Source organism: Hylobates moloch, unplaced genomic scaffold (genome assembly GCF_009828535.3).
Source record: "Hylobates moloch isolate HMO894 unplaced genomic scaffold, HMol_V3 SCAFFOLD_2, whole genome shotgun sequence".
Classification (NCBI taxonomy): domain Eukaryota; kingdom Metazoa; phylum Chordata; class Mammalia; order Primates; family Hylobatidae; genus Hylobates; species Hylobates moloch.
The window spans coordinates 11809446-11832076 of NW_026652277.1; the positions used below are offsets into that span (position 1 = coordinate 11809446).

The window sequence follows — 22631 nt, forward strand, 5'->3', positions numbered from 1 at the left end:
CTCATGCCTGTAATCCTAGCGCTTTAAGAGGCCGAGGCGTGTGGATCACTCGAGGTCAGGAGTTTGAAACCAGCCTGCCCAGCGTCTCTAGTAAAAAACAAAAAAATTAGCCGGGCATGGTGGTGCGTGCCTGTAGCTCTAGCTACTAGGGAGGCTGAGGCATGAGAATCGCTTGAACTTGGGAGGCGGAGGTTGCAGTGAGCCAAGATGGCACCACTGCACTCCAGTCTGGGTGACAGAGCAAGGCTTTGCCTCAAAAAAAACAAAACCCATAAACTTGTGGTGCACATCTGTAATCCCAGCACTTTGGGAGGCCAAGGCAGGTGGATCGCTTGAGTCTAGGAGTTCGAGACCAGCCTGGGCAACGTGGCGAAACCCCGTCTCTACAAAAAATCCAAAAAAGAGAAAAAATGCTGAGTGTGGTGGTGCATGCCTGGAGTCCCAGATAGGAAGCTGAGGTGGGAGAATTGCTTGAGTTTGGGAGGTGGAGGTTGCAGTAAGCCAAGATTGTACCAGTGCACTCCAACCTGGGTGACAGAGTGAAACCCCATCTCAAGTAAATAAATAAAACATAAACCTTTCTGTCCCTTTTTCTGTTGGACTCAGTATTGGGCCCCTTGCCCCATAAATCTTTTAATTGGTGAGTTTCTTTTTACTGTGAATTTTCTCCCATCCCACAAAGTAGCTTAAGTAGTAATTCCTTTGCTGTCAGGGCTACTTTCCTTGAGATGCTATTTCTGGCTGCTTAAAAGATTTTTTTTTTTTTTGCACACAAAACAATAAACATTTTCTAAAAGTACATACAAACAAAAAGATGCATATCAAACATATTAGGAAGGTTGCACATGGGAAGACGAGGAATAGAAATGGGGGGTGGGAATTAAAGAAAATAAATGAGAGAGGGACTTTGTATGGATCAATGATAATAACTCAATCCTCTATTTGACAAAGAAGAAGGAGAAGGAAAAGGAAGAAAAAGAAAGTGGGATAAAGGATCAGAAAGGGAGGAAAATAGAAAAAATTAGAGTATGACTCCAGGGTAGACCTGTGTTGTTGTCGCTTGGTTGGTTGGTTTGTCAGTTGTATTTTTCATATGTTTCACCATGTTGGCCAGGCTGGTCTCGAACTCCTAGCCTCAAGTGATCAACCTGCCTCGGCCTCCCAGAGTGCTGGGACTACAGGCGTGAGCCACCACGTCCAGCCCCCACATTGCTTCTGGCCTCTGTGGTAGACCTCCCAGACGGGGCGGCCGGGCAGAGGTGCTCCCCACATCCCAGACGGGGCAACCAGGCAGAGGCGCTCCTCACTTTCCAGATGGAGCGGCCGTGCAGAGGCGCTCCTCACTTCCCAGACGGGGCGGTCGGGCAGAGGTGCTCCTCACATCCCAGAAGGGGCAGCCGGGCAGAGGCGCTCCTCACTTCCCAGACGGGGCGGCCGGGCAGAGGTGCTCCTCACATCCCAGACGGGGCGGCCGGGCAGAGGCGCTCCTCACTTCTTCCCAGACGGGGCGGCGGGGCAGAGGAGTTCCTCATAACCCAGATGATGGGCGGCCAGGCAGAGACGCTGCCCACCTCCCACACGGGCAGAGGCTGCAGCCGGGCAGAGGCTGCAATCCCAGCACCCTGGGAGGCCAAGGCAGGCGGCTGGGAGGCGGAGGCTGCAGCGAGCCAAGACCACGCCACCGCACTCCAGCCCGGGCAACACCGAGCACCGAGTGAGCGAGCCTCCGTCTGCAGTCCCAGCACCTCGGGGGGCCGAGGCGGGCAGACCACTCGAGGTCAGGAGCTGGAGACCAGCATGGCCGATATGGCGAAACCGCGCCTCCAGCCAAAGGAGAAAAACCAGGGAGAGATGGTGGTGCGCGCCGGCAATCCCAGGCAGCCCGCAGGCCAGGGCAGGAGAATCACGGGAGCTGGACGCAGGGAGTCTGCAGCGAGCCGAGTGTACTCCAGCCTGGGCCACAGAGGGAAGAAAAGAAAGAAGAAAGCAAGAAGGAAGGAAGGGAGGAAGGAAGGAAGCAAGAAGGAAGGAAGGAAGCAAGGAAGCTAAAAGATTTTTTAGATCACGTACCCCTTTAGAATACTAACAGGTAGGTCCACAGCTCATAGAGTCCACTCTTAACTCTAATCTGCAGCTTCCTAAGAAACACCACCAAAGGCACCCCAAAGAAATTTGAGTGGGATGGAATGTTAATGGTTTGGAAGGTTCTGGATTTAAAAATAATGCCTTTGGAAAAGTCGTCCCATTATTTTTCAACCTTTTGAAAACACTTGTATTTGTTAGTTTTTTTCTTTCCAAATTTATTTTGAAAACTTTTTAATTTGAATTAATGAATTTATTTTATACAGTCTTGCTCTGTCACCCAGGCTGGAGTGCAGTTGTGCAATCATTGCTCACTGTAGCCTCGACCCCACCAGGCTCAAGTGATCTTCCTGCCTCAGCCTCCTGAATAGCTGGGACTGCAGGTGTGTACCACCCACCTGGCTAATTTTTAAAGTTTTTTGTAGAGATGGAATCCCACTATATTGCCCAGGCTGAAATCTTTTTTTTTTTTTTTTAATTTAAAAAAAAAAAAGGTTTTTTTGAGATGGAGTTTCGCTCTGTTGTCCAGGCTGGAGTGCAGTGGTGCAATCTGGACTCACCGCAACCTCCACCTCCCAGGTTCAAGCGATTCTCCCGCCTCAGCTTCCCAAGTAGTTGGAATTACAGGTATGCGCCACCATGCCTGGCTAGTTTTGTATTTTTAGTAGAGACAGGGTTTCACCATGTTGGTCAAACTGGTCTTGGACTCCTGACCTCAAGTGATCCACCTGCCTCAGCCTCCCAGAGTGCTGGGATTATAGGCATGAGCCACCACGCCCGGCCCTGAAAACTTTTTAAACAGTAAAGTTGTAAGACTGGTACAAGGGTCTGGGCCCAGTGGCTCTCGCCTGTAATTCCAACAGTTTAGGGTGCCAAGGCGGGCAGATCTCTTGAGGTCAGGAGTTCGAGACCAGCCCAGCCAACATGGTGACACCCTGTAACTAAAAATAGAAAATTTAGCTGGGTGTGGTGGTGTGTGCTTATAATTTCAGCTACTTGGGAGGATGACACATGAGAATTGCTTGAACCCAGGAGGCAGAAGTTTTAGTGAGTTGAGTTGGCACCACCACACTCCAGCCTGAGTGACAAAGCGAGACTCTGTCTAAAATAAAAAAGAACACCTATACACCCTTCGTTTGGATTTGCTGGGTTGCCACCACTTTGCACCTCTCTTCCTCTGTCTCTGTATGTATAACCAACTCCCCACTCCAAACCAATTGAGAGTAAAGTTACAGACTCCATGGTATGTCACCCCAAATCCACCCCATTCTCCTCTTGAGAATAAGAACATTTTCCTGTATAACCACAATACCCTTCCTCAGGACATTTTGTGTTGATATAGTACTATTAGCTGTTACACAGTCCATGTTCAGATGTTCCCAGTTCTTCCCATAGTGTCCTTTATAGCTTGTAGAATAGGGGGACAGGGGCATCCAGGATTTATTTGAGGGTCATGTATTACGTTCATTCAGGCCTAAAGGGTCTCCTTTGATATAGATCGTTTGTCCAGCCTTTTGCTTCTGTCTTCACATTGATGGTTTTGAAGAGTCCAGCCCAGTTGTTTTGCAGAATATTCCCCAATTTGGAATTATCTGATTGTTTCTTCATGTCTACATTGTTTTGTTGTTGTTGTTGTTGTTTTCATGTCTGGAAACTTCTTTACTTTTGTTTTTGAGACTCTGCCTACAACAGATTTGTAGAAAATGTAGAACTGTTTTTCTATGCTTTTTATCTTTTTTAGGCAGAGGAATATTTTCAGTGGAGCAAATTACCCTGTGGAATTACTTCCAGAAATAGAATTCCACTCCACATAATCAGCATTAAGCCATCCACCATGTGGTTTGGAGAAAGAAGCAGAAAAACAAATGTAATTGTGAGGTAAGAAAGCAATGTCATAGGTCTTCTGAGAGAAACTTTGAGTAAATTGTCTGATTTAATTTCATTTAAGCACAGTCTAGCCTAAGCCCAAGAATATAATTGTATATTATAATTAATTTCTTAAATTTAAATTTTATTTAAATGGAGGGGATGCTACTCCCAAACCAGTTACACTCCCATCAGCTGGTGTATCCTGAGGTTCCCTCTGGATAGGCTGATGAGATGGTTGGAGACCGAAGGCATCTGAGTGCTTGGCTAAGAGTAAGAAATTGATGTCATACAGAACAGAACCCTTGGTGGAGTAGAGGAGTGACTATAATGATCACAATGTTTTAGCACCATTTCCTTAACTTTGGCTGTTCAGAATATCTGCAAGAGGTCCGTCCCTCCCTCTCTCCCTTTCCTTTTTTTTGGAGACATAATCTCACTTTGTCACCCAGGCTGGAATGAAGTGGTGTGATCTCAGCTCACTCCTCTGCCTCCTGGTACAAGTGATTCTCCTGCCTCAGCCTCACTAGTAGCTGGGATTACAGGCGTGCACTACCACCGTGCTGAGCTAACTTTTTGTGTTTTCAGTAGAGACAGAGTTTCACCATGTTGGCTAGGCTGGTCTCGAACTCCTGAGCTTAGGCAATCCGTGCACCTCGGCCTCCCAAAGTGCTGGGATTATAGGCCTGAGCCACCACATGCGGTCTACAACAGGTTTCCACTTCTGGAAAAGGTTCCCTGCTATCCCAAGAAGAAATTCCTGATTTAGGGTGATTTCAGGACACGTGCTGCTGAAGCAAGCCCATCAGAGTGGTTTCATGCTAGAATAGCCTAAATGAGAAGGGCCAGCTTCGCTTAGTTTTAGTTTTGCTCAGTGATCTTTTTATTTTGTGTTTTCATTTCCCTTTAGGACTGGAGAGAGTTCATACAGAGCTTGTTTTTCTTTTCACTCCTCCTACAGTGAGGTAAGAGGATCCTGTGTACTCATAACCCTTATTGCTCAGTGTTCTGCAGCCTTGGTAGTTGACAGTAGTCCCCTGACTCTCAGAAGCATCTCTGTTTCTACATAAGTTTCATTTCCTTTTAGTTTTTTTTCCTAAATGCAGTTGATCCTCCTTATTCACGGATTTTTTTTTTTTTTTTTTGGTTGAGACAGTGTTTTACTCTGTTGCCCAGGTTGGGGTGCAGTGGTGTGTTCTTGGCTCACTGCAACCTCTGCCTCCTGGGTTCAGGTGATTCTCCTGCCTCAGCCTCCTGAGTAGCTGGGACTACAGGTGCCTACCACCATGCCTGGCTTAAATTTTTGTATTTTTAGCAGAGACAGGGTTTTACCACATTGGCCAGGCTGGTTTTGAACTGACGTCAGGTAATCCGCCTGCCTTGGCCTCCCAAAGTGCTGGGTTACACGTGTAAGTTGCTGTGCCTGGCTTCATGGCTTCTATTTTTTTTTTTTTTTTTTTGAGACAGAGTCTCGCTGTTGCCCAGGCTGGAGTGCAGTGGTGCGATCTCGGCTCACTGCAAGCTCTGCCTCCCGGGTTCACGCCATTCTCCTGCCTCAGCCTCCCAAGTAGCTGGGACTACAGGGGCCTGCCACCGCACCCAGCTAATTTTTTGTATTTTCACTAGAGACAGGGTTTCACCGTGGTCTCGATCTCCTGACCTCGTGATCCACGCGCCTTGGCCTCCCAAACGTGGCTTCTATTTTTATGTGTTGGCCTACCCACTGAAACTGACCTGTGACCTCAACATCAATATTTACAGTGCTTTTGTGATCATTTGTGGACTTGTGGAGAGTGGTGAAAATTTTGAGTCACCTGACGTGCACATTCTCAGCTCAGGTAGAACAAGGCAACGCTCTGCCTTCTTTCAGCTCTTATTCTGTCAACAAGTGTATCAGTCTGTTCTCCTGCTGCTCTAAGGACATGCCCCAGACTGGGTAATTTATAAAGGAAAGAGGTTTAATTGACTCACATTTCCGCCGGGCTGGGGAGGCCTCAGGAAATTTACAATCATAGCAAACACATCCTTCTTCACATGGCGGCAGCAAGAAGTGCAGAGTGAAGGTGGGGAAAAGTCCCTTATAAAACCATCAGATCTCGTGAGAACTATCATTACAACAGTATGGAGGTAGCCACCCCTGTGATTCAGTTGCCTCCCACCGGTCCCTCCGACACATGGGGATAATGGAAACTACAGTTCAAGATGAGATTTGGGTAGGGACACAGCCAAACCATATCGAAAGTTACCTTTTTGCCATCTATTAAGTGCAATGTTTTTCATATTTTTGTGCTTTTTGTTGGTGATCTTATTTAAATGGTGACCAATCATAGTACTGAAGTCCTATCCAGTGTTCCTAAGCACAGGAAGACTGTAACGTGGCTTCTAGAGAAAATATGTATGTTAGATAGACATGAGTTACAGGGCTATTGACCATGAGTTCAATGTTAATGAATCAAAGTATCTATTAAATGAGGTGTCTTTCAACAGAAACACACAGAAAACAAGGTTATGTATTAATTGGCTGATGAAAACGATGTCACCAAAGGATGGCAGGAACCCTGTATTTTCCCTAGCAGCAATGGCTCAGTATTTGCTAATTCAGCATTTATGGTGACTATAATTTATAGAGTGTAACTACTGCCAATAAAGAGAATTGGCTGTATTGATGCCTTATTTTAAGGCAGGCATTTGATAAAAGGGAGTCAACTTACATAAGTGAGAGGGGGTGCTCCTTTATTGGGTGTCTCTTATCTCCTTGGGGCCATTTCATCTCTGAGTAGTGGTGAACCATTTCTGGTATAGGCTTGACTTTTTTTTTTTGTCCTTTATTCCCTTCAAAAGTCTCAGATTTCTACTAGCCTCAACTTTGTGCAAATCAAATAGATGTTGGGCGGGCAGGTAATGGTTTCTATTTGCATGCCTACTGTGAAGGTACAAAAGATACTGTTTGTGAAAACTATCTAAAGAATAGATCTTCCTGCCTTTCCCCCGTCTTATAGTAGACTTTTATTTTTATGTAGAGTTATTGGCAATTCTTGGCTTCCTGCCTCTTTCAATTTGGTGGGATACTAATAATTACATTGGGTTCTAGTCTGTCCATTTGCAGAAGGGCATAAAAGTCTTTGTGTTCTCATTATCAACTTAGTAATGGATACTTTTTGTAAAAATTTTTTTATTTTTATTTATTTTTTTGAGACGGAGTCTCGCTCTATTGCCCAGGCTGGATGGAGTGCAGTGGTGTGATCTCGGCTCACTGCAACCTCTGCCTCCTGGGTTCACGCCATTCTCCTGCCTCAACCTCCTGAGTAGCTGGGACTACAGGTGCCCACCACCACGCCCAGCTAATTTTTTGTATTTTTAGTAGAGACAGGGATTCGCCGTGTTAGCCAGGTTGGTCTCGAACTCCTGACCTTGTGATCCACCCAGCTCGGCCTCCGTAAGTGCTGGGATTACAGGTGTGAGCCACTGCGCCCGGCCTGGATGATTTTATTGACTGTTTCACCAGATACCAAGCTAAGCACTTCATATGCATAATCTCATTTATACTTTTAAATGACGAATCTAAAATTAGAGACATTAGGTAACTTGACTGAGATCACAAGCTCACCAATGTCTAATAAGAGACAAAGCTGAAGTTCCTCTAGGTTGTAGAGATGTTTTGAGGAATAGTGACAGAGTTCCTGTTTAGCATTATGAACTTTGCAAAAAGTCAAGGTATTCATGAAGTTTTTGCATGTAATTGTTTGTTTAGAATTAATCATTGGGAGAGGCAGTCTATGTGCAGTCTTTCAACCCTCACTGGCCACATAAGAATGGGACACTTCCTTATTGAGGGAGAGAGAGCGAGCGCTCCCCATAGCGTGAGCACAAAGCCTGCGGCACCTCAGCGCCTTGTGTGGAAACATCTTTCTCTGCTTCGTATTTGATGTGTGTCCCTTTGTTCTACTTAAGCCTGTGCGTCAATGGCCCTTAGGCACACCCCAGCTGTCCTTATTTCAGACAGCATGATGGGGGTTCCTTCCTGTGTGGCAGGAGAGGGTTGCATGTAGGCAGGTTGCCCTGTGTTGGCTGCAGGGAGAGACACGCTGGCCACTGGGGACCAGGGCACATTGTTGGATGTGATCTTGCTTGGTCTGTTCTCAGTAAGTGAAGCATTGCTCCATCCAGTGCTTGACAGCATTGTGTTTTCCTTGGTGACTCCGACACCAAGATACAATGGGCAGTGTTTGGATCTTTCCCTGGAATCAGTGACCAATGCATGGTGTTCTGCCCAGTGAGAATGAACCATTTGAACAAATCAAGTAACCCCAAAGGTGTAATTCTCTTGGCATCGTTAATGATTATTTGTAGGAGTAAATAAGTGCAATTCTTTTGTTGTTCTTTTTTGGAGATGGGGTCTCTCTGTGTTGCCCAGGCTGGCCTCAAATCCTCCTGCCTCAGCCTTGAGTAGCTGGGACCACAGACACGTACCACTGTGCCCAGCTAAGAAATGCAATTCTAAGACCTTGGTTTTTTGTGTATATTATAGTTAATGCCCAGCTAAATTCTAACTCATTTGAAAAGGGATTTGTTAAACATAAGCAACTGACCTTCTTGGACAGGAAAGCAATATATTTAAAAAAAAAAAAAAAGAAAAAAAGAGAATCTTTGAGTCCCATTGGTGATTCTCAGCTCTTACTGTGGATCAAAATCACCTGGGGAACATTTAAATGTACTGATTTCTAGGCCCACTAGTACTCAGTGTTCAGGAGATCTTTGGGAGTGAGGCCCAGGCATTGGATATTTTTTTCCCAAGAGGTCCCTGGTGATCCCCACGTGCAGTCAGCATTGAGAACTACAGCCATAAGAGAGTTCTGCTTCTCTTTCCCCAGCCTCCCTTTATCTCCCCTAACAACCTGTTTCATCGTAGAGATCGTTGATCTATGTGATTTTCCTTTTTCTAGATTAAAGATTTCTTGAGCTACCTCTGTCCTGTGAACGCATATCCAAATGTCATTCCAGTTGGCACAACTATGGATAAAGTTGTTGAAATGTGAGTAGTCACTGGTTGTGGGACTTGGTGTGTCCCTTGGTGGCTCTTGGCTAGGACACAAAGGAGAGTTTGCCTGAATGTTTACAAATCTAGAATCTGTTTCTGTTGGGACATTTCTGAACTGATACTCATTTCCATTTTTTCCTGGAGTGTTTCCTTTAGTTCAACAGTGTGGCAGAAGGCATAGGTAGTGCTGTCAGCTTCTTCTGGGTTGCAACCCAGCTCCGCCACTTACTAACAGTGCAGTGTGAGCTTGGTCAGATCACTTCTCTGAGCTAGTCATTCTGAATCAGCAAAATAGGAATATTGATACCTACTTGTTGGTCTTCTCAAAAAAGAAAGAGATAATACAGGGAGATAGTATAAGAAAAGCACCTAGCACCATGCCAAGTAGGTCGTCAAGTGTCTACTGAATGGATAACTGAAGCCAAAGGAGAGGTGCAGTCGTATTCATGGATGTCTTTTACTATCGTATTACCATTTTCTTACCTCTTCTTTGGGTTTCATTTATGCATTCATGAATGAATTTTTTTTTTTTTTAAGACAGGTTCTCACTCTGTCACCCAGGCTGGAGTGCAGTGGCGTGATCTCGGCTCACTGCAACCTCCACCTCCTGGGTTCAAGCGATTCTCCTGCCTCAGCCTCCCGAGTAGCTGGGACTACAGGTGAACGCCATCACGCTCGGCTAATTTTTGTATTTTTAGTAGAGACAAGGTTTTGCCATGTTGACCAGGCTGGTCTCGAACTCCCGAGCTCAAGTGATGCACCTGTCTCAGCCTCCCAAAGTGTTGGGATTACAGGCATGAGCCACTGCACCCGGCCCATGAATGATTTCTTTAGTGCCAGCCATATGGTGGGAATGGAGCTTGGGTTCCAAGTTGCCTAAGACACACCCTGTCCTAGCAGAGCTCCAGTCTCATGGAGAGGCTGGGTGCAAAGGCAGCACACAAACTCGATGGGTGCAGAAGGAATGAGGCCCCGTGTCAGGGAATCTGCTTCGCAGACCCTGATGAGGATATGCAGGACCAGGCTTGCAGATGTCGATGGAAAGGAGGATGGAGAATCTCTGGAGAGAGGTCTGGGTTGGAGACACAGATTTGGAGCTGGCAGTGCAGGTGAGAACTAAAACCATGAGGACAGAAGAAGTCACCAGGAGTGGGAGGAGGGATCATAGAGCTGAGGCCAGAACCCTGGGCAGCACATTCAAGGGAGAAGTGAAGGAGGAGGAGCTGGGCCAAGATGGAGAGAGTGGCCCAGACAGTGGGATGAGAGCAAAGGGAAGCATAAGCAGAGGGTGCCTATGGAGTGTCTTGAGAAGTCAAATAATATGGGGACTACCAGGTGTCCCATTTCCTTGGTAATTAGGTCATTTGTGTGTGCTCAGTGAGAGCAATTCAGTAGACTTGTGAGTTACAAGCCAGATTTCAGTTGAGAAATGGGTAAAAAGAGAGTAAATGGAAAATACTGAGGACAGACTATATAAAAAGTTTGACAGTGAAGGGAAAGTTAGAGACAAGATGGCAACAGGAGGCAACAGAATCAGGAGGCTTGATCTTAAAATAGCTGAGACTTAAATATGCCTGTAGAACTCAACTTGAATATACATAAACTTGGACGTGTTTAGGAATCACTTGAGGTGCTTGTTTTTTTTTTTTTTTTCTTTTTTTGAGATGGAGTCTTGCTCTGTCACCCAGGTTGGAGTGCAGTGGCAAGATCTCAGCTCACTGCAAGCTCCCCATCCCAGGTTCACACCATTCTCCTGCCTCAGCCTCCCGAGTAGCTGGGACTACAGGTGCCCACCACCACGCCCGGCTAATTTTTTGTATTTTTAGTAGAGACAGGGTTTCACCATGTTAGCCAGGATGGTCTTGATCTCCTGACCTCGTGACCCACCCGCCTCGGCCTCCCAAAGTGCTGGGATTACAGGCGTGAGCCACTGCGCCCGGCTGAGGTGCTTGTTAAAATGCATATTCATTCCTCATCCTGCCTTTTTTTTTTTTTTTGAGACAGAGTCTGGCTCTGTCACCCAGGCTGGAGTGCAGTGGTGCAACCTCGGCTCACTGCAAACTCCACTTCTTGGGTTCAAGTGATTCTCCTGCCTCAAGCCTTGTGAGTAGTTGGGATTATAGGCGCCCACGACCACACCTGGCTAATTTTTGTATTTTTAGTAGAGACGGGGTCTCACCATGTTGGCCAGGCTGGTCTTGAATTCCTGACCTCAAATGATCCACCGGCTTTGGCCTCCCAAAGTGCTGGGATTCCAGGCATGAGCCACCGCACCTGGCCCCCATCCTTCATTTCTAGCAGACGATTCTGTTGTAGGTAGGTGGGGGAAAACGACCTTACTTTGAAAAGTTATCCCAGGAGAATAGCTGAAATGATGTAAAGAGAAACAGAAATGGATCAGAACTCCTGGAAAGGTTGAAGGGGATGGATCCAGAGAACAGCTGTGGGAACAGGGGCGAAGATATAAAACGGAAGTGGCTGTAAAAAAGTTTCGGGTTGGGCACTTCATGGCCCTGTTCAAATGGTATGTTGTAGATCATCCTAAAGGCTTCCCGGAATCTGCCAGGAGGAGGCAGTTGGCAGTGAGGCCTTCGAAAGGGGTAGGACGTCTTCAAATCTTATTTCTCTGCCTTTTGTATTTTATCTCCACTTTGTCTTAGCTTTCAGCCTAAGGACCTAGAATGACAAGATAAATTTGTGGAGATTCCTGTGAGATATAAGTAAACCCTACTCAACAGGGAAGGAGAAGCAGCTAGTTATACTGTATCCCGAATGCCAGAGGATGTCACTGTATTAATAGGTTTTCAGGATAGGGACCTGCTTTTTTGCATTGCAAGAGCAAAGATCTAAGTTTTGCCTTAGTCTACTGATGTAACAGTAGGATAAACATCTACCAGGTTGCATTTAATTGCTTATATTTGCCACTTTATTATGTCAAAGTGATTTTTAACTATGAAATCAGTTTAGAACTGCTTTTCAATCCTCCAGAGTAGTTGTGTGATTTCCCTTAGGGTCAAGATTTTGTTAAAAACACAGGGATCCAAGAAATTAAAAAACAAAAACAAAAAAATTTGTAACACTATCAATGATGTCTACCTTCTAACAACTTCCCCAAAAGGAAAAATCAAATATTCTGATTCATTTCAGCTTAAAGCCTTTATGCCGGTCTTCCCAAAGTACGGAGCCAAAGTATAAACCACTGGGAAAACTGAAGAGAGCTAGAACAGTCCACCGAGACTCAGGTAAGAAAAATGGTCCTGGGTTCAGAGCGGTGGGCTCCCCGCAAACACTGCTTTCCAGGGAGCTTGGGTCTGGGGGAAGTGGCCTTGGGCAGAGTGGACCTGGGACCCACCACAGGTCAGACTTGACACATGGTCTCAGGAAGTACTTTGCCTTCCTGTCTTCAGCCTGTAAAATCAGGAGTCTGCTCTCCTTCTCTGGGTTACAACAAGTGGTGAAAACGGTGCCATCGTGTGTGGTGTTCTCAGCTTTCTGGAAATATGCCCTAAGATCAGTAGAGGCCATAGAGGCTGGTTTGTTATCCTTGAACATTTTCTTAGGACATAGAGAGGCTGGTTTGTTATCCTTGAACGTTTTCTTAAGATACTAGTAAATGCTGATAATAGAGACTTTTCTCATCATTTCTGATTAAATTGATCAGTAGTGTTTAAACAGAAGGATTTTTCTCTATACTTTGTACCTTCTTTCATTGCTACTTTGATTTTTCTAGTGAAGGACAGAGGTAAGCTCTGCAGTAGAAATCAGAACGTTAGATTCTGAGCAAAGCTCTGGGGCTTTCCAGCAGCCCTATTTTGTGGTTAGGATTCTTGATTTTCATTCCTTTGGTGGAAAGTCAGTTACTCTGCCGTGCAGTAAATACTTGACCAAAACACACGAGATAATGATGATACTGTTTTTTGAACACCTATTAATGGCAGGTATTGTGCTAGTTCCTTTACATATGTTATAGCTAAGCCTCTAAACAAACTTACAAGGGGTACCATCCCAATTATAATGATGAGGAAACTGAAGTTTAGAGACTTAAGTCCCTAAGGACTAGCAAGAAGTAAGTGATGGGCCTGGGATTCTAATCTAGGCCTGTCTCTCTCATCTCTGCTTCTGCATTTCTGCTCATGGAGAATCTAATTTTAAAACATTTAGATGACAATTCCAAGACTGATATAGTAAGCCTATTACTGGTGCCCGAAAAAAAGCACATTTGTTTTTGTTTCAATAATTAAAAGGTTTTAGAAAAACAGTTCCATTAATTTCAAATGTTAACTCTATTATGTAATGCATCCTCTAATCCTTACAAATTTACTCAGGTTTTTTTTTTTTTTTTTTTTTTTTTAAATAGCTTTCCTGAGGTATAATTGATATGAACTGCACATTTAAGGTGTACAATTTGACAAATTTTTTGCATATTCATATACTTGAGAAACTATGACTACAATTAAGATACTGAAATTATCACCTTCAAGTTTTCTTATGCCTCTTTGTAATTCCCTCCTGTTCTCACCCATGCCAAGGCAGCCACTGATCTGCCTTCTGTCACTATAGTTTGCATGTTCTAGAATTTCATATAAATAGAATCATATAGTATGTCTGGGTTATTTTACTCAGTGCATCAAAGATTCATTCATGTTGTTGCATGTATCAATAGTTCACTCTCTTTTATTGATAAAGAGTAGTCCGCCTCAGGGATATACTACAAGTTGCTGATCCATTCACCTGTTGATGTACTTTTGGGTTGTTTCCAGTGTCTTTCTTATTATAAAGAAAGCTGCTATTAACATTCACGTACAAACTTTTGTATGGACATAGGCTTTCACACCTAAGAATAGGTCATATGGTAGCTTATCTTTAAGAAACTGCCAAAATGTTTTCCAAAGTGGTTTGACCATTTTGTGTTCCCAGGAGAAGTGTATGAGAGTTCAGTTGCTCCACATCGTTGCCAATACTTGGTATGGTTAGACTTTTTAATTTTAAACATCCTAATAGGTGTGCAGTGATAGCTCTTTGTGGTTTTAATTTGCATTTCTCTAATGACTAGTAAGGCTGTGCATCTTTTAATGTGCATATTTGCCATCCATGTATCTTCATTGATGAAGTGTCTATTGAAATCTTTACTCATTTTTAAATGGTTGGGTTTTGTTTTGAGACAGAGTCTTGCTGTCACCCAGGCTGGAGTACAGTGGTACGATCACAGCTCACTGCAACCTCAACCTCCCAAGCTCAAGCAATCCTACCACTTCAGCCTCCCAAGTAGTACAGGCAAATGCCACCATGCCTGGCTAATTTTTATATTTTTTGTAGAGATGGAGTTTCACCATGTTGCCCAAGCTGGTCTCAGACTCCTGAGCTCAAGCAATCTGCTTGCCTTGGCCTCCTAATGTGCTGGAATTACATGCATGAGCCACTGCACCCACCATATTACTAAGTTTTCCTAAGTTTCTGGATATAAGTTTTTTTTTTTTTTTTAAATATAGAAGGTGTATACAAAGATTTTCTTCTACTCTGTAGGTAATCTTTTCAGTCTTTTTAGCAGAGTATTTTGAAGAGCAGAAATTTTAAATTTTGATTAAGTGAATTTATCAATTTTTACTTTTTTTTGTATCATATCTAAGAAATCTTTGACCCAAAGGCATAAATATTTTCTCTTGTTTTCTGCTAGAAGTTGTCGTAATTTTAGGTTGTACATTTAGATCTCTGATTCATTTTTGTTTTTAAAAAAATGGTTCAAATGTAGACCCCAGGTAATTTTGTGTGTGTGTGTGTGTGTGTGTGGATATCCAAATGTTCTTAAACCATTTGTTGGAAACACTATCTTTATTCACTGAATTGCTTTAGCACTTTTGTTGAGAGTCAATTTACAAGATATGTGGAAGTTTATTTCTGGATTCTCTGTTATGTTCCATAATCTCTATCCTGACACCAATATCACCTATCTCGATTATTGTAGCTTTGCAAATCTTGAAGTCAGGTGCTTTAAGTTCTCTAGCTTTGTTCATTTTCAAAGTTGTTGTGGTTATCCTAGGTCCTCTGCATTTCCATATGAATTTTAGAATCATATGCCAATTTGTACAAAAATGTCCTCTCTTGAGGTTTTGATGAGGATTGTTTTAAATCTGTTGATCAATTTGGGAAGAATTGGCATCTTAACAATATTAAATTTTCAGATCCATGAACATGGTATGCCTCTCAGTTTATTTTAGTCTTCTCTAATTTTTCTCAGTAGTGTCTTATGATTTCCAGTGTAAGTCTGTGTAAATCAATCCCTAAGTATTCATTTTGGGGGATACTGTTGCACATGGTATTATTTTTTAAGTTTTAATTCCTGATTGATTGTTGTTAGTATATAGAAATATAGGCTGAGTGTCCCTTATTCAAAATGCTTGGACTTTTGGACTTTTTTGAATTTTGGAACATTTGCATTTGCATTTAATGGTTGAACCTCTTTAATCAGAAAATCTAAAATGCTGCAATAAGGATTTCCTTTGTAGTTCAGATGTCAGACTTTTGGATTACGGATATGCAATGCAACCTGTGCAATTGATTTTTGTATTTTGTTCTTGTATCCTGCAACCTTGCTAATCTCATGTATCAGTTCTAGTGCCTTTTCTTGTAGATTCCATTGCAGTTTCTACATAAGATTATCATTTTTTGTGTATATAGACAGTTTTGCTTCTTCCTTTTCAGCCAGGATGTTTTCCTTTCTTGTCTAGAGTACCACTACAATGTGAAACAAGTGGCAAGAGCGGGTGTCACTGCCTTATTCCCAATCTTAAGGAGAAAGCATTCATTATCTCACCATTAAGTTCATTCTTTCACCATTAAGTATAATGATAAGTACAGGCTTTGTGTTAGGCAGAATTACTTCCCTTCTGTTCTTTGTAGGTGGAGATATCAACAATGGATAATGGGTTTTGTCTAACACTTTCTCTGTATTTACTGAGATGATCATATTGTTGTTCTTTATACGCTGTTAATATGGTGACATACACTAATTTTTGAGTGTTAAACCAAAACTTGCATTTCTCTAATCCCACTCAGTCATGACATATTGTCCTTTTTAAGTATTATGGTAAGAATTTTCTCATTTACATTCAGAAGGGATATTGGTCTGCAGTTTTGTCTTTTCTTTGTAATTGTGTGGTTTTGTTATCAGGATACTGCTGGCCTCATTGTTGTGAGGTGTTTATTCTCAGTCTCTGGAAAAATTTTGCAAGGACTGGCATTGTATCTTTCTTAAATGACTGGTAGAATTTACCAGTGAAGCCATCTGGGTGGGACAGAAGCTTTCTTTGTGGGAAGGTTTTTTTGTTTTTTTTTTTTTTAACTACAAATGTGATTTCTTTAATACGCATAGGACTATTCAGGTTATTTTTTTTTCTTGAGTAAACTTTGGTAACTTGAATCTTTCAAAGATTTTGTCTTATCCATGTTGAATTTTTTGGCATAAACTTGTTCTTAATATTTATTATTTTACTATCTGTAGAATCTACTGATATTAATCCTCTTGCTCCTGATATTAGTAGTTTGTGTCTTCTCTCATTTTTTTCTTGATTAGTCTAGCTAGAGGTTTACCAGTTTTACTGATCTTCTCAAATAAGAAGTTTTTGGTTTTATTTTCCTTTTCTCTCTTTTTTTTTTTTTTTGGCATGGGGTAGTTTTCTATTTCATTGAATTCCACTCTGATCTTTATTTTATCTGCTTACTTGGAATTTTATTTGCTCTTCATTTTTAAGTTTCTTAATATGGAAGCTGAGGTCGTTGATTTGAGACCTTATTTTCTAATGTAGGCATTTAGTGCTATAATTTTCCCTCTTTAGCAGCATCCCACAAATTTGTCATTTTCATTGTCATTCAAAACATTTTTTAGTTTTTCCTTTGACTTTTTTTCTTTGGCACATGGGTTTAGAAATTTGTTACTAGTTTCTGAATTTTGGAGGACTTCCCAGAGATCATTCTGTTATCTAATGTTACTGTGGTCAGAGAACATATTTTGTATGACTTTTTTTTTTTTTTTTTCTTTTTGGAGACGGAGTCTCACACTCTCACCCAGGCTGGAGTGCAGTGGTGCGATCTTGGCTCGCTGCAAGCTCTGCCTCCTAGGTTCATGCCATTCTCCTGCCTCAGCCTCTCCGAGTAGCTGGGACTACAGGCGCCTGCCACCATGCCTGGCTAATTTTTTGTATTTTTAGTACAGACGGGGTTTCACCGTGGTCTCGATCTCCTGATCTTGTGATCCCCCCGCCTCGGCCTCCCAAAGTGCTGGGATTACAAGCGTGAGCCACCGCGCCTGGCTTTTTTTTTTAATGAGATGGATTCTCACTCTGTCACCCAGGCTGGAGTGCAGTGGCACGATCTTGGCTCATTGCAACCTCTGCCTCCCAGGTTCAAGTGATTCTCCTGTGTCAGCATCTGAAGTAGCTGGAATTACAGGCTCGCGCCACCATACCTGGCTAATGTTTTGTATTTTTAGTAGACACAGGGTTTTGCCATGTTGGCCAGGCTGGTCTCGAACTCCTGACCTCAGGTGATCCACCTGCCTCCCAAAATGTTGGGATTACAGGTGTGAGCCACCACGCCTGGCCTTGTACTTTTGAGATTTATGGTCCAGAATATTTACAGACCATCAATTGTGGACCAATTTACACATTAAACCTGGTAAATGTTTAATGTGTACTTTAAAGAAATATATGTACTACTGTTATTGGATCAAGTGTTCTATAAATGTCAATTAGGTTAAGTTAGTTGACAGTGTTGTTCAGGTCTTCTACATTCTTGTTCTGTCAATTATTGCCAGAGAGGGGTGTTGAAATCTCCATTTGTAATTGTGGACTTGCCTATTTTGCCATGATTAGTTCTACTGGCATTTGCTTCATCTATTTGAGGCACTATTAATAGATATACACAAGTTTAAGATTCTTATATCCTCTTGAGGGATACCTTTATCTTTAGGAAATGAGTCTATCCCCTGGTAACATTCTTAGTTCTACAGTCTACTTTACCAGAGCCATTTGAATTTCTTCTCATTAGTATTGGCTTGATGTATCTTTTTCCATCTCTGTATTTTTAACTTGTCTTTATATTTAAAGTGGGTTTCTTGTAAGCAGTATGTTGTTGGATCTTGTTTTTATGGCCAGTCTGGTATTTTCTGGCCTTTAATTGCAGTGCTTAGTCCATTTAGTTTTATGGTACCCGTTGATATGGTCACGTTTAAGTTTATCCTCTTGCTATTTGTTCCATTTGTTCTTTACTCTTTTTTGGCCTTCTCTCAGGTCAAGTAATTACTGATTGATTCTGTTTAATCTCTTGTTGGCTTATTGGCTGTGTAACTCATTGATTTCTTATTTTGGTGGCTTATAATGCAGTCATCCCTTAGTATCCTAGGGGGATTGGTTCCAGGATCCCCCCAAGAGTACCAAAATCCACAGACGCTCAAGTCATATTAAATGGTGTTATATTTGCATATAACCTACACATATCCTCCCATATACTTGAAATCATCTCTAGATTACTTATACCTAATACAGTGTAAATGCTTAGTAAATAGTTGTTATACTGTATCAATTTTTATTTGTGTTTTTTGTATTTAATTTTTGCTTTTTTCCAAATATGTTTGATCTGTGGTCAGTCAAATCCACAGATGTGGAACCTGTGGATACAGAGGACTGACTGTGTACATCTTTTTTTTTTTTTTTTTTTTGAGATGGAGTCTCGCTCTTTTGCCCAGGCTGGAGTGCAGTGGCGCAATCTTGGCTCACTGTAAGCTCTGCCTCCCGGGTTCATGCCAATCTCCTGCCTCAGCCTCCCGAGTAGCTGGGACTACAGGTGCCTACCACTGCGCGCCCGGCTGATTTTTTTGTATTTTTAGTAGAGACTGGGTTTCACCGTGTTAGCCAGGATGGTCTCTATCTCCTGACCTCGTGATCCACCCGCCTCGGCCTCCCAAAGTGCTGGGATTACAGGCATGAGCCAATGTGCCCGGCCGACTGTATACATCTTTAACATATCAGAGTGAAAAGATAAATGATATATTACTCCAAGTATGGTAGAGGAATGTTACAGCAGTGTATTTCCATTCCTCTTCTCCCAGTCTGTGCTGTTATTGTCATACATTCTCTGTCTAAACTTTAACTCCACAATACAAAATTATTTTTTAAGCTTTATTGAAGTATAATTGATATACCATAAATTCATCTGTTACAGGTGAACAATTCCACGATTGTTAGTACAACAGAATTGTACAATCATCCCTACTATCTAATTTTGGAACATTTTTATTACCCAAAAAAGAAACTTTATGTCTATTTCCAGTCACTCCCTATTACTATTCCCAGCCTTAGGCCACCACTAATCTATGGTTTGTCTGTATAGATTTGTGTTTTCTGGACACTTCATATAAGAGAACTCATATGGCCATGCACGTGGCTCACGCTGTAATCCCAGCACTTTGGGAGGCCAAGGTGGGTGGATCATGAGGTCAGAGAGATCGAGACCATCCTGGCTAACACGGTGAAACCCCGTCTCTACTAAAAACAAAAAATTAGCCAGGTGTGGTGGCGGGCACCTGTAGTCCCAGCTACTAGGGCGGCTGAGGCAGAATGGCGTGAACCCAGGAGGCGGAGCTTGCAGTGAGATCACACCACTGCACTCCAGTGTGGGCGACAAAGCGAGACTGTCGCAAAAAGGAAAAAAACAAATTATACACCATGTGCTATTTTGTGCCTGGCTTTTACTTCACATCATGTTTTCAAGGTACATCTATACTGTGGCATGTATCAGTACTTCATATCTTTTTATTGCCAACCAATAGTCAATTGTACAGGCATACAACATTTTGTTTATCCACTCACGAGTTGATGGACATCTGGGTTGCTTCCCCTTTTTAAGTAATAATGCTATGAAAATTTGTGTACAAGTCTACATATCTTTCTCTTGGGTTTTATTTCTTGTGGGGGGTAGAATTTTGGAGTCACATTGTTTGCTTGGGCTGCCCTAAGGAAATAACACATACTACGTAGCTTAAACAGGAGGCCAGGCATGGTGGCTCACGCCTATAATTCCTGCACTTTGGGAGGCTGAGGCGGATGGATCACCTGAGATCAGGAGTTCAAGACCAACCTGGCTAACATGTTGAAAACTTGTCTCTGCTTAAAAAAAAAAAAAAAAAAAAAAAAAAATTAGGCTGGGCGCAGTGGCTCATGCCTGTAATTCTAGCACTTAGGGAGGGTGAGGTTGGCAGATCATGAGGTCAGGAGTTTGAGACCAGCCTGGCTACTATGGTGAAACCCCATCTCTACTAAAAATACAAAACTTAGCCAGGCATAGTGGCACGCACCTGTAGTCCCAGCTACTCAGAAGGCTGAGGCAGAATTGCTTGAACCCTGGAGGTGGAGGTTACACTGAGCTGAGATTGTGCCACTGCACCCTAGCCTGGGCAACAGAGCAAGACTCTCGAAAAAAAAGAAGAAAAAATTAGCTGGGCATGGTGGTGGCGGGTGCCTGTAATCCCAGCCACTTGGGAGGCTCAGGCAGGAGAATCGCTTGAACCCTGGAGGCAGAGGTTACAATGAGCCAAGATTGCACCACTGCACTGCAGCCTGGGTGACAAGAGCGAAACTCCATGTCAAAAAACCACAGGAATTATTTCTCACAGTTCTGAAGGCTGGAAGATGAAGTTGCTGGCAAGGTAGGTTTCATTCTGAGGCCTCTCCTCTTGGATTATAGGTGGCTGCCATCTCTTTTGTGCTCACATGGCCTTTTCTCAATGCATGCCCATGGGGTGGCAGGGAGAGCATGCATGAGAGCTGGAAGTGTCTTTTAAAGATGCTAATCTTATCAGATCAAGGCTCCAGCCCTATGACGGTTTAACCTTAATTACTTCCTTAGAGGTCCATCTCCAGAAAACAGCCACATTGTCTTTAGGGCTTCCACATGAATTTTGACAGGAAGCGTTCAGTTCATAACATATGGTCAATCTGTTTTAACACTTCAAGGAACTGCCAAACATTCCCAAACTGAATACATTTTACATTCTCTCCAGCAATATGTAAAGATTCTACTTCCTTCACATACTAGCTAAGGCTTCTTTTTTAGTATAGCCATCCTAGTGTATGGTGGTACCCTGCAGTTTTCATTTGCATTTCCCTAATGACTAATGTTGAGGTTTTTTTCATGTGCTTATTGGCCATTTATGTAACTTCTTCGTTGAAATGTCTATTCCGATCTTTTGCCCCCATTTCAACTGGATTATTGGCCTTCGTACTGAGTTGTAAGAGTTAAAGTCTGGTATCAGTCCTTTATCTAATTAGGAAATATTTTCTCAGACTTATCTTTTCACCTTGATGGTGTCTTGAAGTGTAAAGGTTTTAAGTCAAATTTGTCTACTTTTCTTTTATTGCTTATGCTATGGTGTCATATCTAAGAAACTATTGTTTGATCCGAGATCATGAAAATTGACTCCCATGTTACATAATTTCACGGTCAGTTTTGATTGTATTTTCCTGCTTCTTGAATTTCTGATAATTTGTTTTTGAATGCCATACATTCTGAATTTTTTTTAAGTCCTGCATAATTTTGGATTTCTAAAAACATTCTTGAGCTTTGTTCTGGCATGTGGTTAGCATGTTTATAGTTTGATCTTTTCGTGTCTTTTACCTTTGTTACGCAGGACCAGAGTAGCATTTAGTGTATGGCTAATTTTCCCCACTACTGAGGCAAGGCTCTTCTTGGTTCTTTTACAAATGCCCATGGATCATGAGGTTTTCCACTCTGGCTGTTGGGACCAGGACAAGGCACTGTTCCTGGCACGGTGAGTTCTGGGCGCTTTCTTTCCTTTTGTTTGATTCTTTTTTTTTTTTTTTTTTTTTGAGACGGAGTCTTGCTCTGTCACCCAGGCTGGAGTGCAGTGGCGCGATCTCGGCTCACTGCAAGCTCCGCCTCCCGGGTTCACACCATTCTCCTGCCTCAGCCTCTCCGAGTACCTGTAGTAGGCGCCCACCACCACGCCCAGCTAATTTTTTGTATTTTTAGTGGAGACGGGGTTTCACCGTGGTCTCGATCTCCTGACCTTGTGATCCGCCTGCCTCGGCCTCCCAAAGTGCTGGGATTACAAGCGTGAGCCACTGCACCCGGCATTTGAGTGATTCTTGCCTGACTTCAGGTAGTTTCCTTACAAGCACATGCTGCTTAGTGCACTGAACACGTGGTGGGGACGCCTCTGCAGCTTTTCAGAGTTTCTGTGCAGCAGTCTCCTCTCTGGTCTTCAGCTCTGTAAACTCCAGGTACGTTGATTTCTTCAACGTTCCATTTCCACCTCAACTCAGGGATGTCCATGGGCTCTATCCAGATGTTCCCTCCCTGACTGGAATCTGTTATGAAGCAGTGAGTCAGGCAATCATAGGACTCATCTGTCTTATTTCTCACATGTCATTGTCCTTAATTGCCCCATGTCCATTTTCTTGAGAGGTAGTTTCTGATTTTTAGTTACTTCAAGTGGGAGGTTAAATCTAGTCCCTGTTACTCCATCTTACCTGGAAGCAAAAATCCTTTCTTCCTTTAATCTTTTGTGCCTTTTATGCATCTACCCAATCCACACTCCTTTTTGATAAATGTCTTTTGGGATCAAGCATAGTCA

The 22631-nt window shown here is 42.8% G+C and overlaps 1 protein-coding gene across 3 annotated transcripts in view; it reads left to right on the forward strand.

Annotated features, from left to right (window-relative positions):
• Window positions 1–22631, forward strand: part of DCLRE1C (DNA cross-link repair 1C) — a 59227-nt gene that overhangs the window by 23333 nt on the left and 13263 nt on the right. For all 3 annotated transcript variants that reach the window (XM_032156300.2, XM_032156630.3, XM_032156551.2), the window contains 4 exons: window positions 3824–3960; window positions 4859–4913; window positions 8892–8980; window positions 12134–12228. In XM_032156300.2, coding sequence (XP_032012191.1) covers window positions 3824–3960; window positions 4859–4913; window positions 8892–8980; window positions 12134–12228 — 376 coding nt within the window. The remainder of the gene's footprint in view (window positions 1–3823; window positions 3961–4858; window positions 4914–8891; window positions 8981–12133; window positions 12229–22631) is intronic.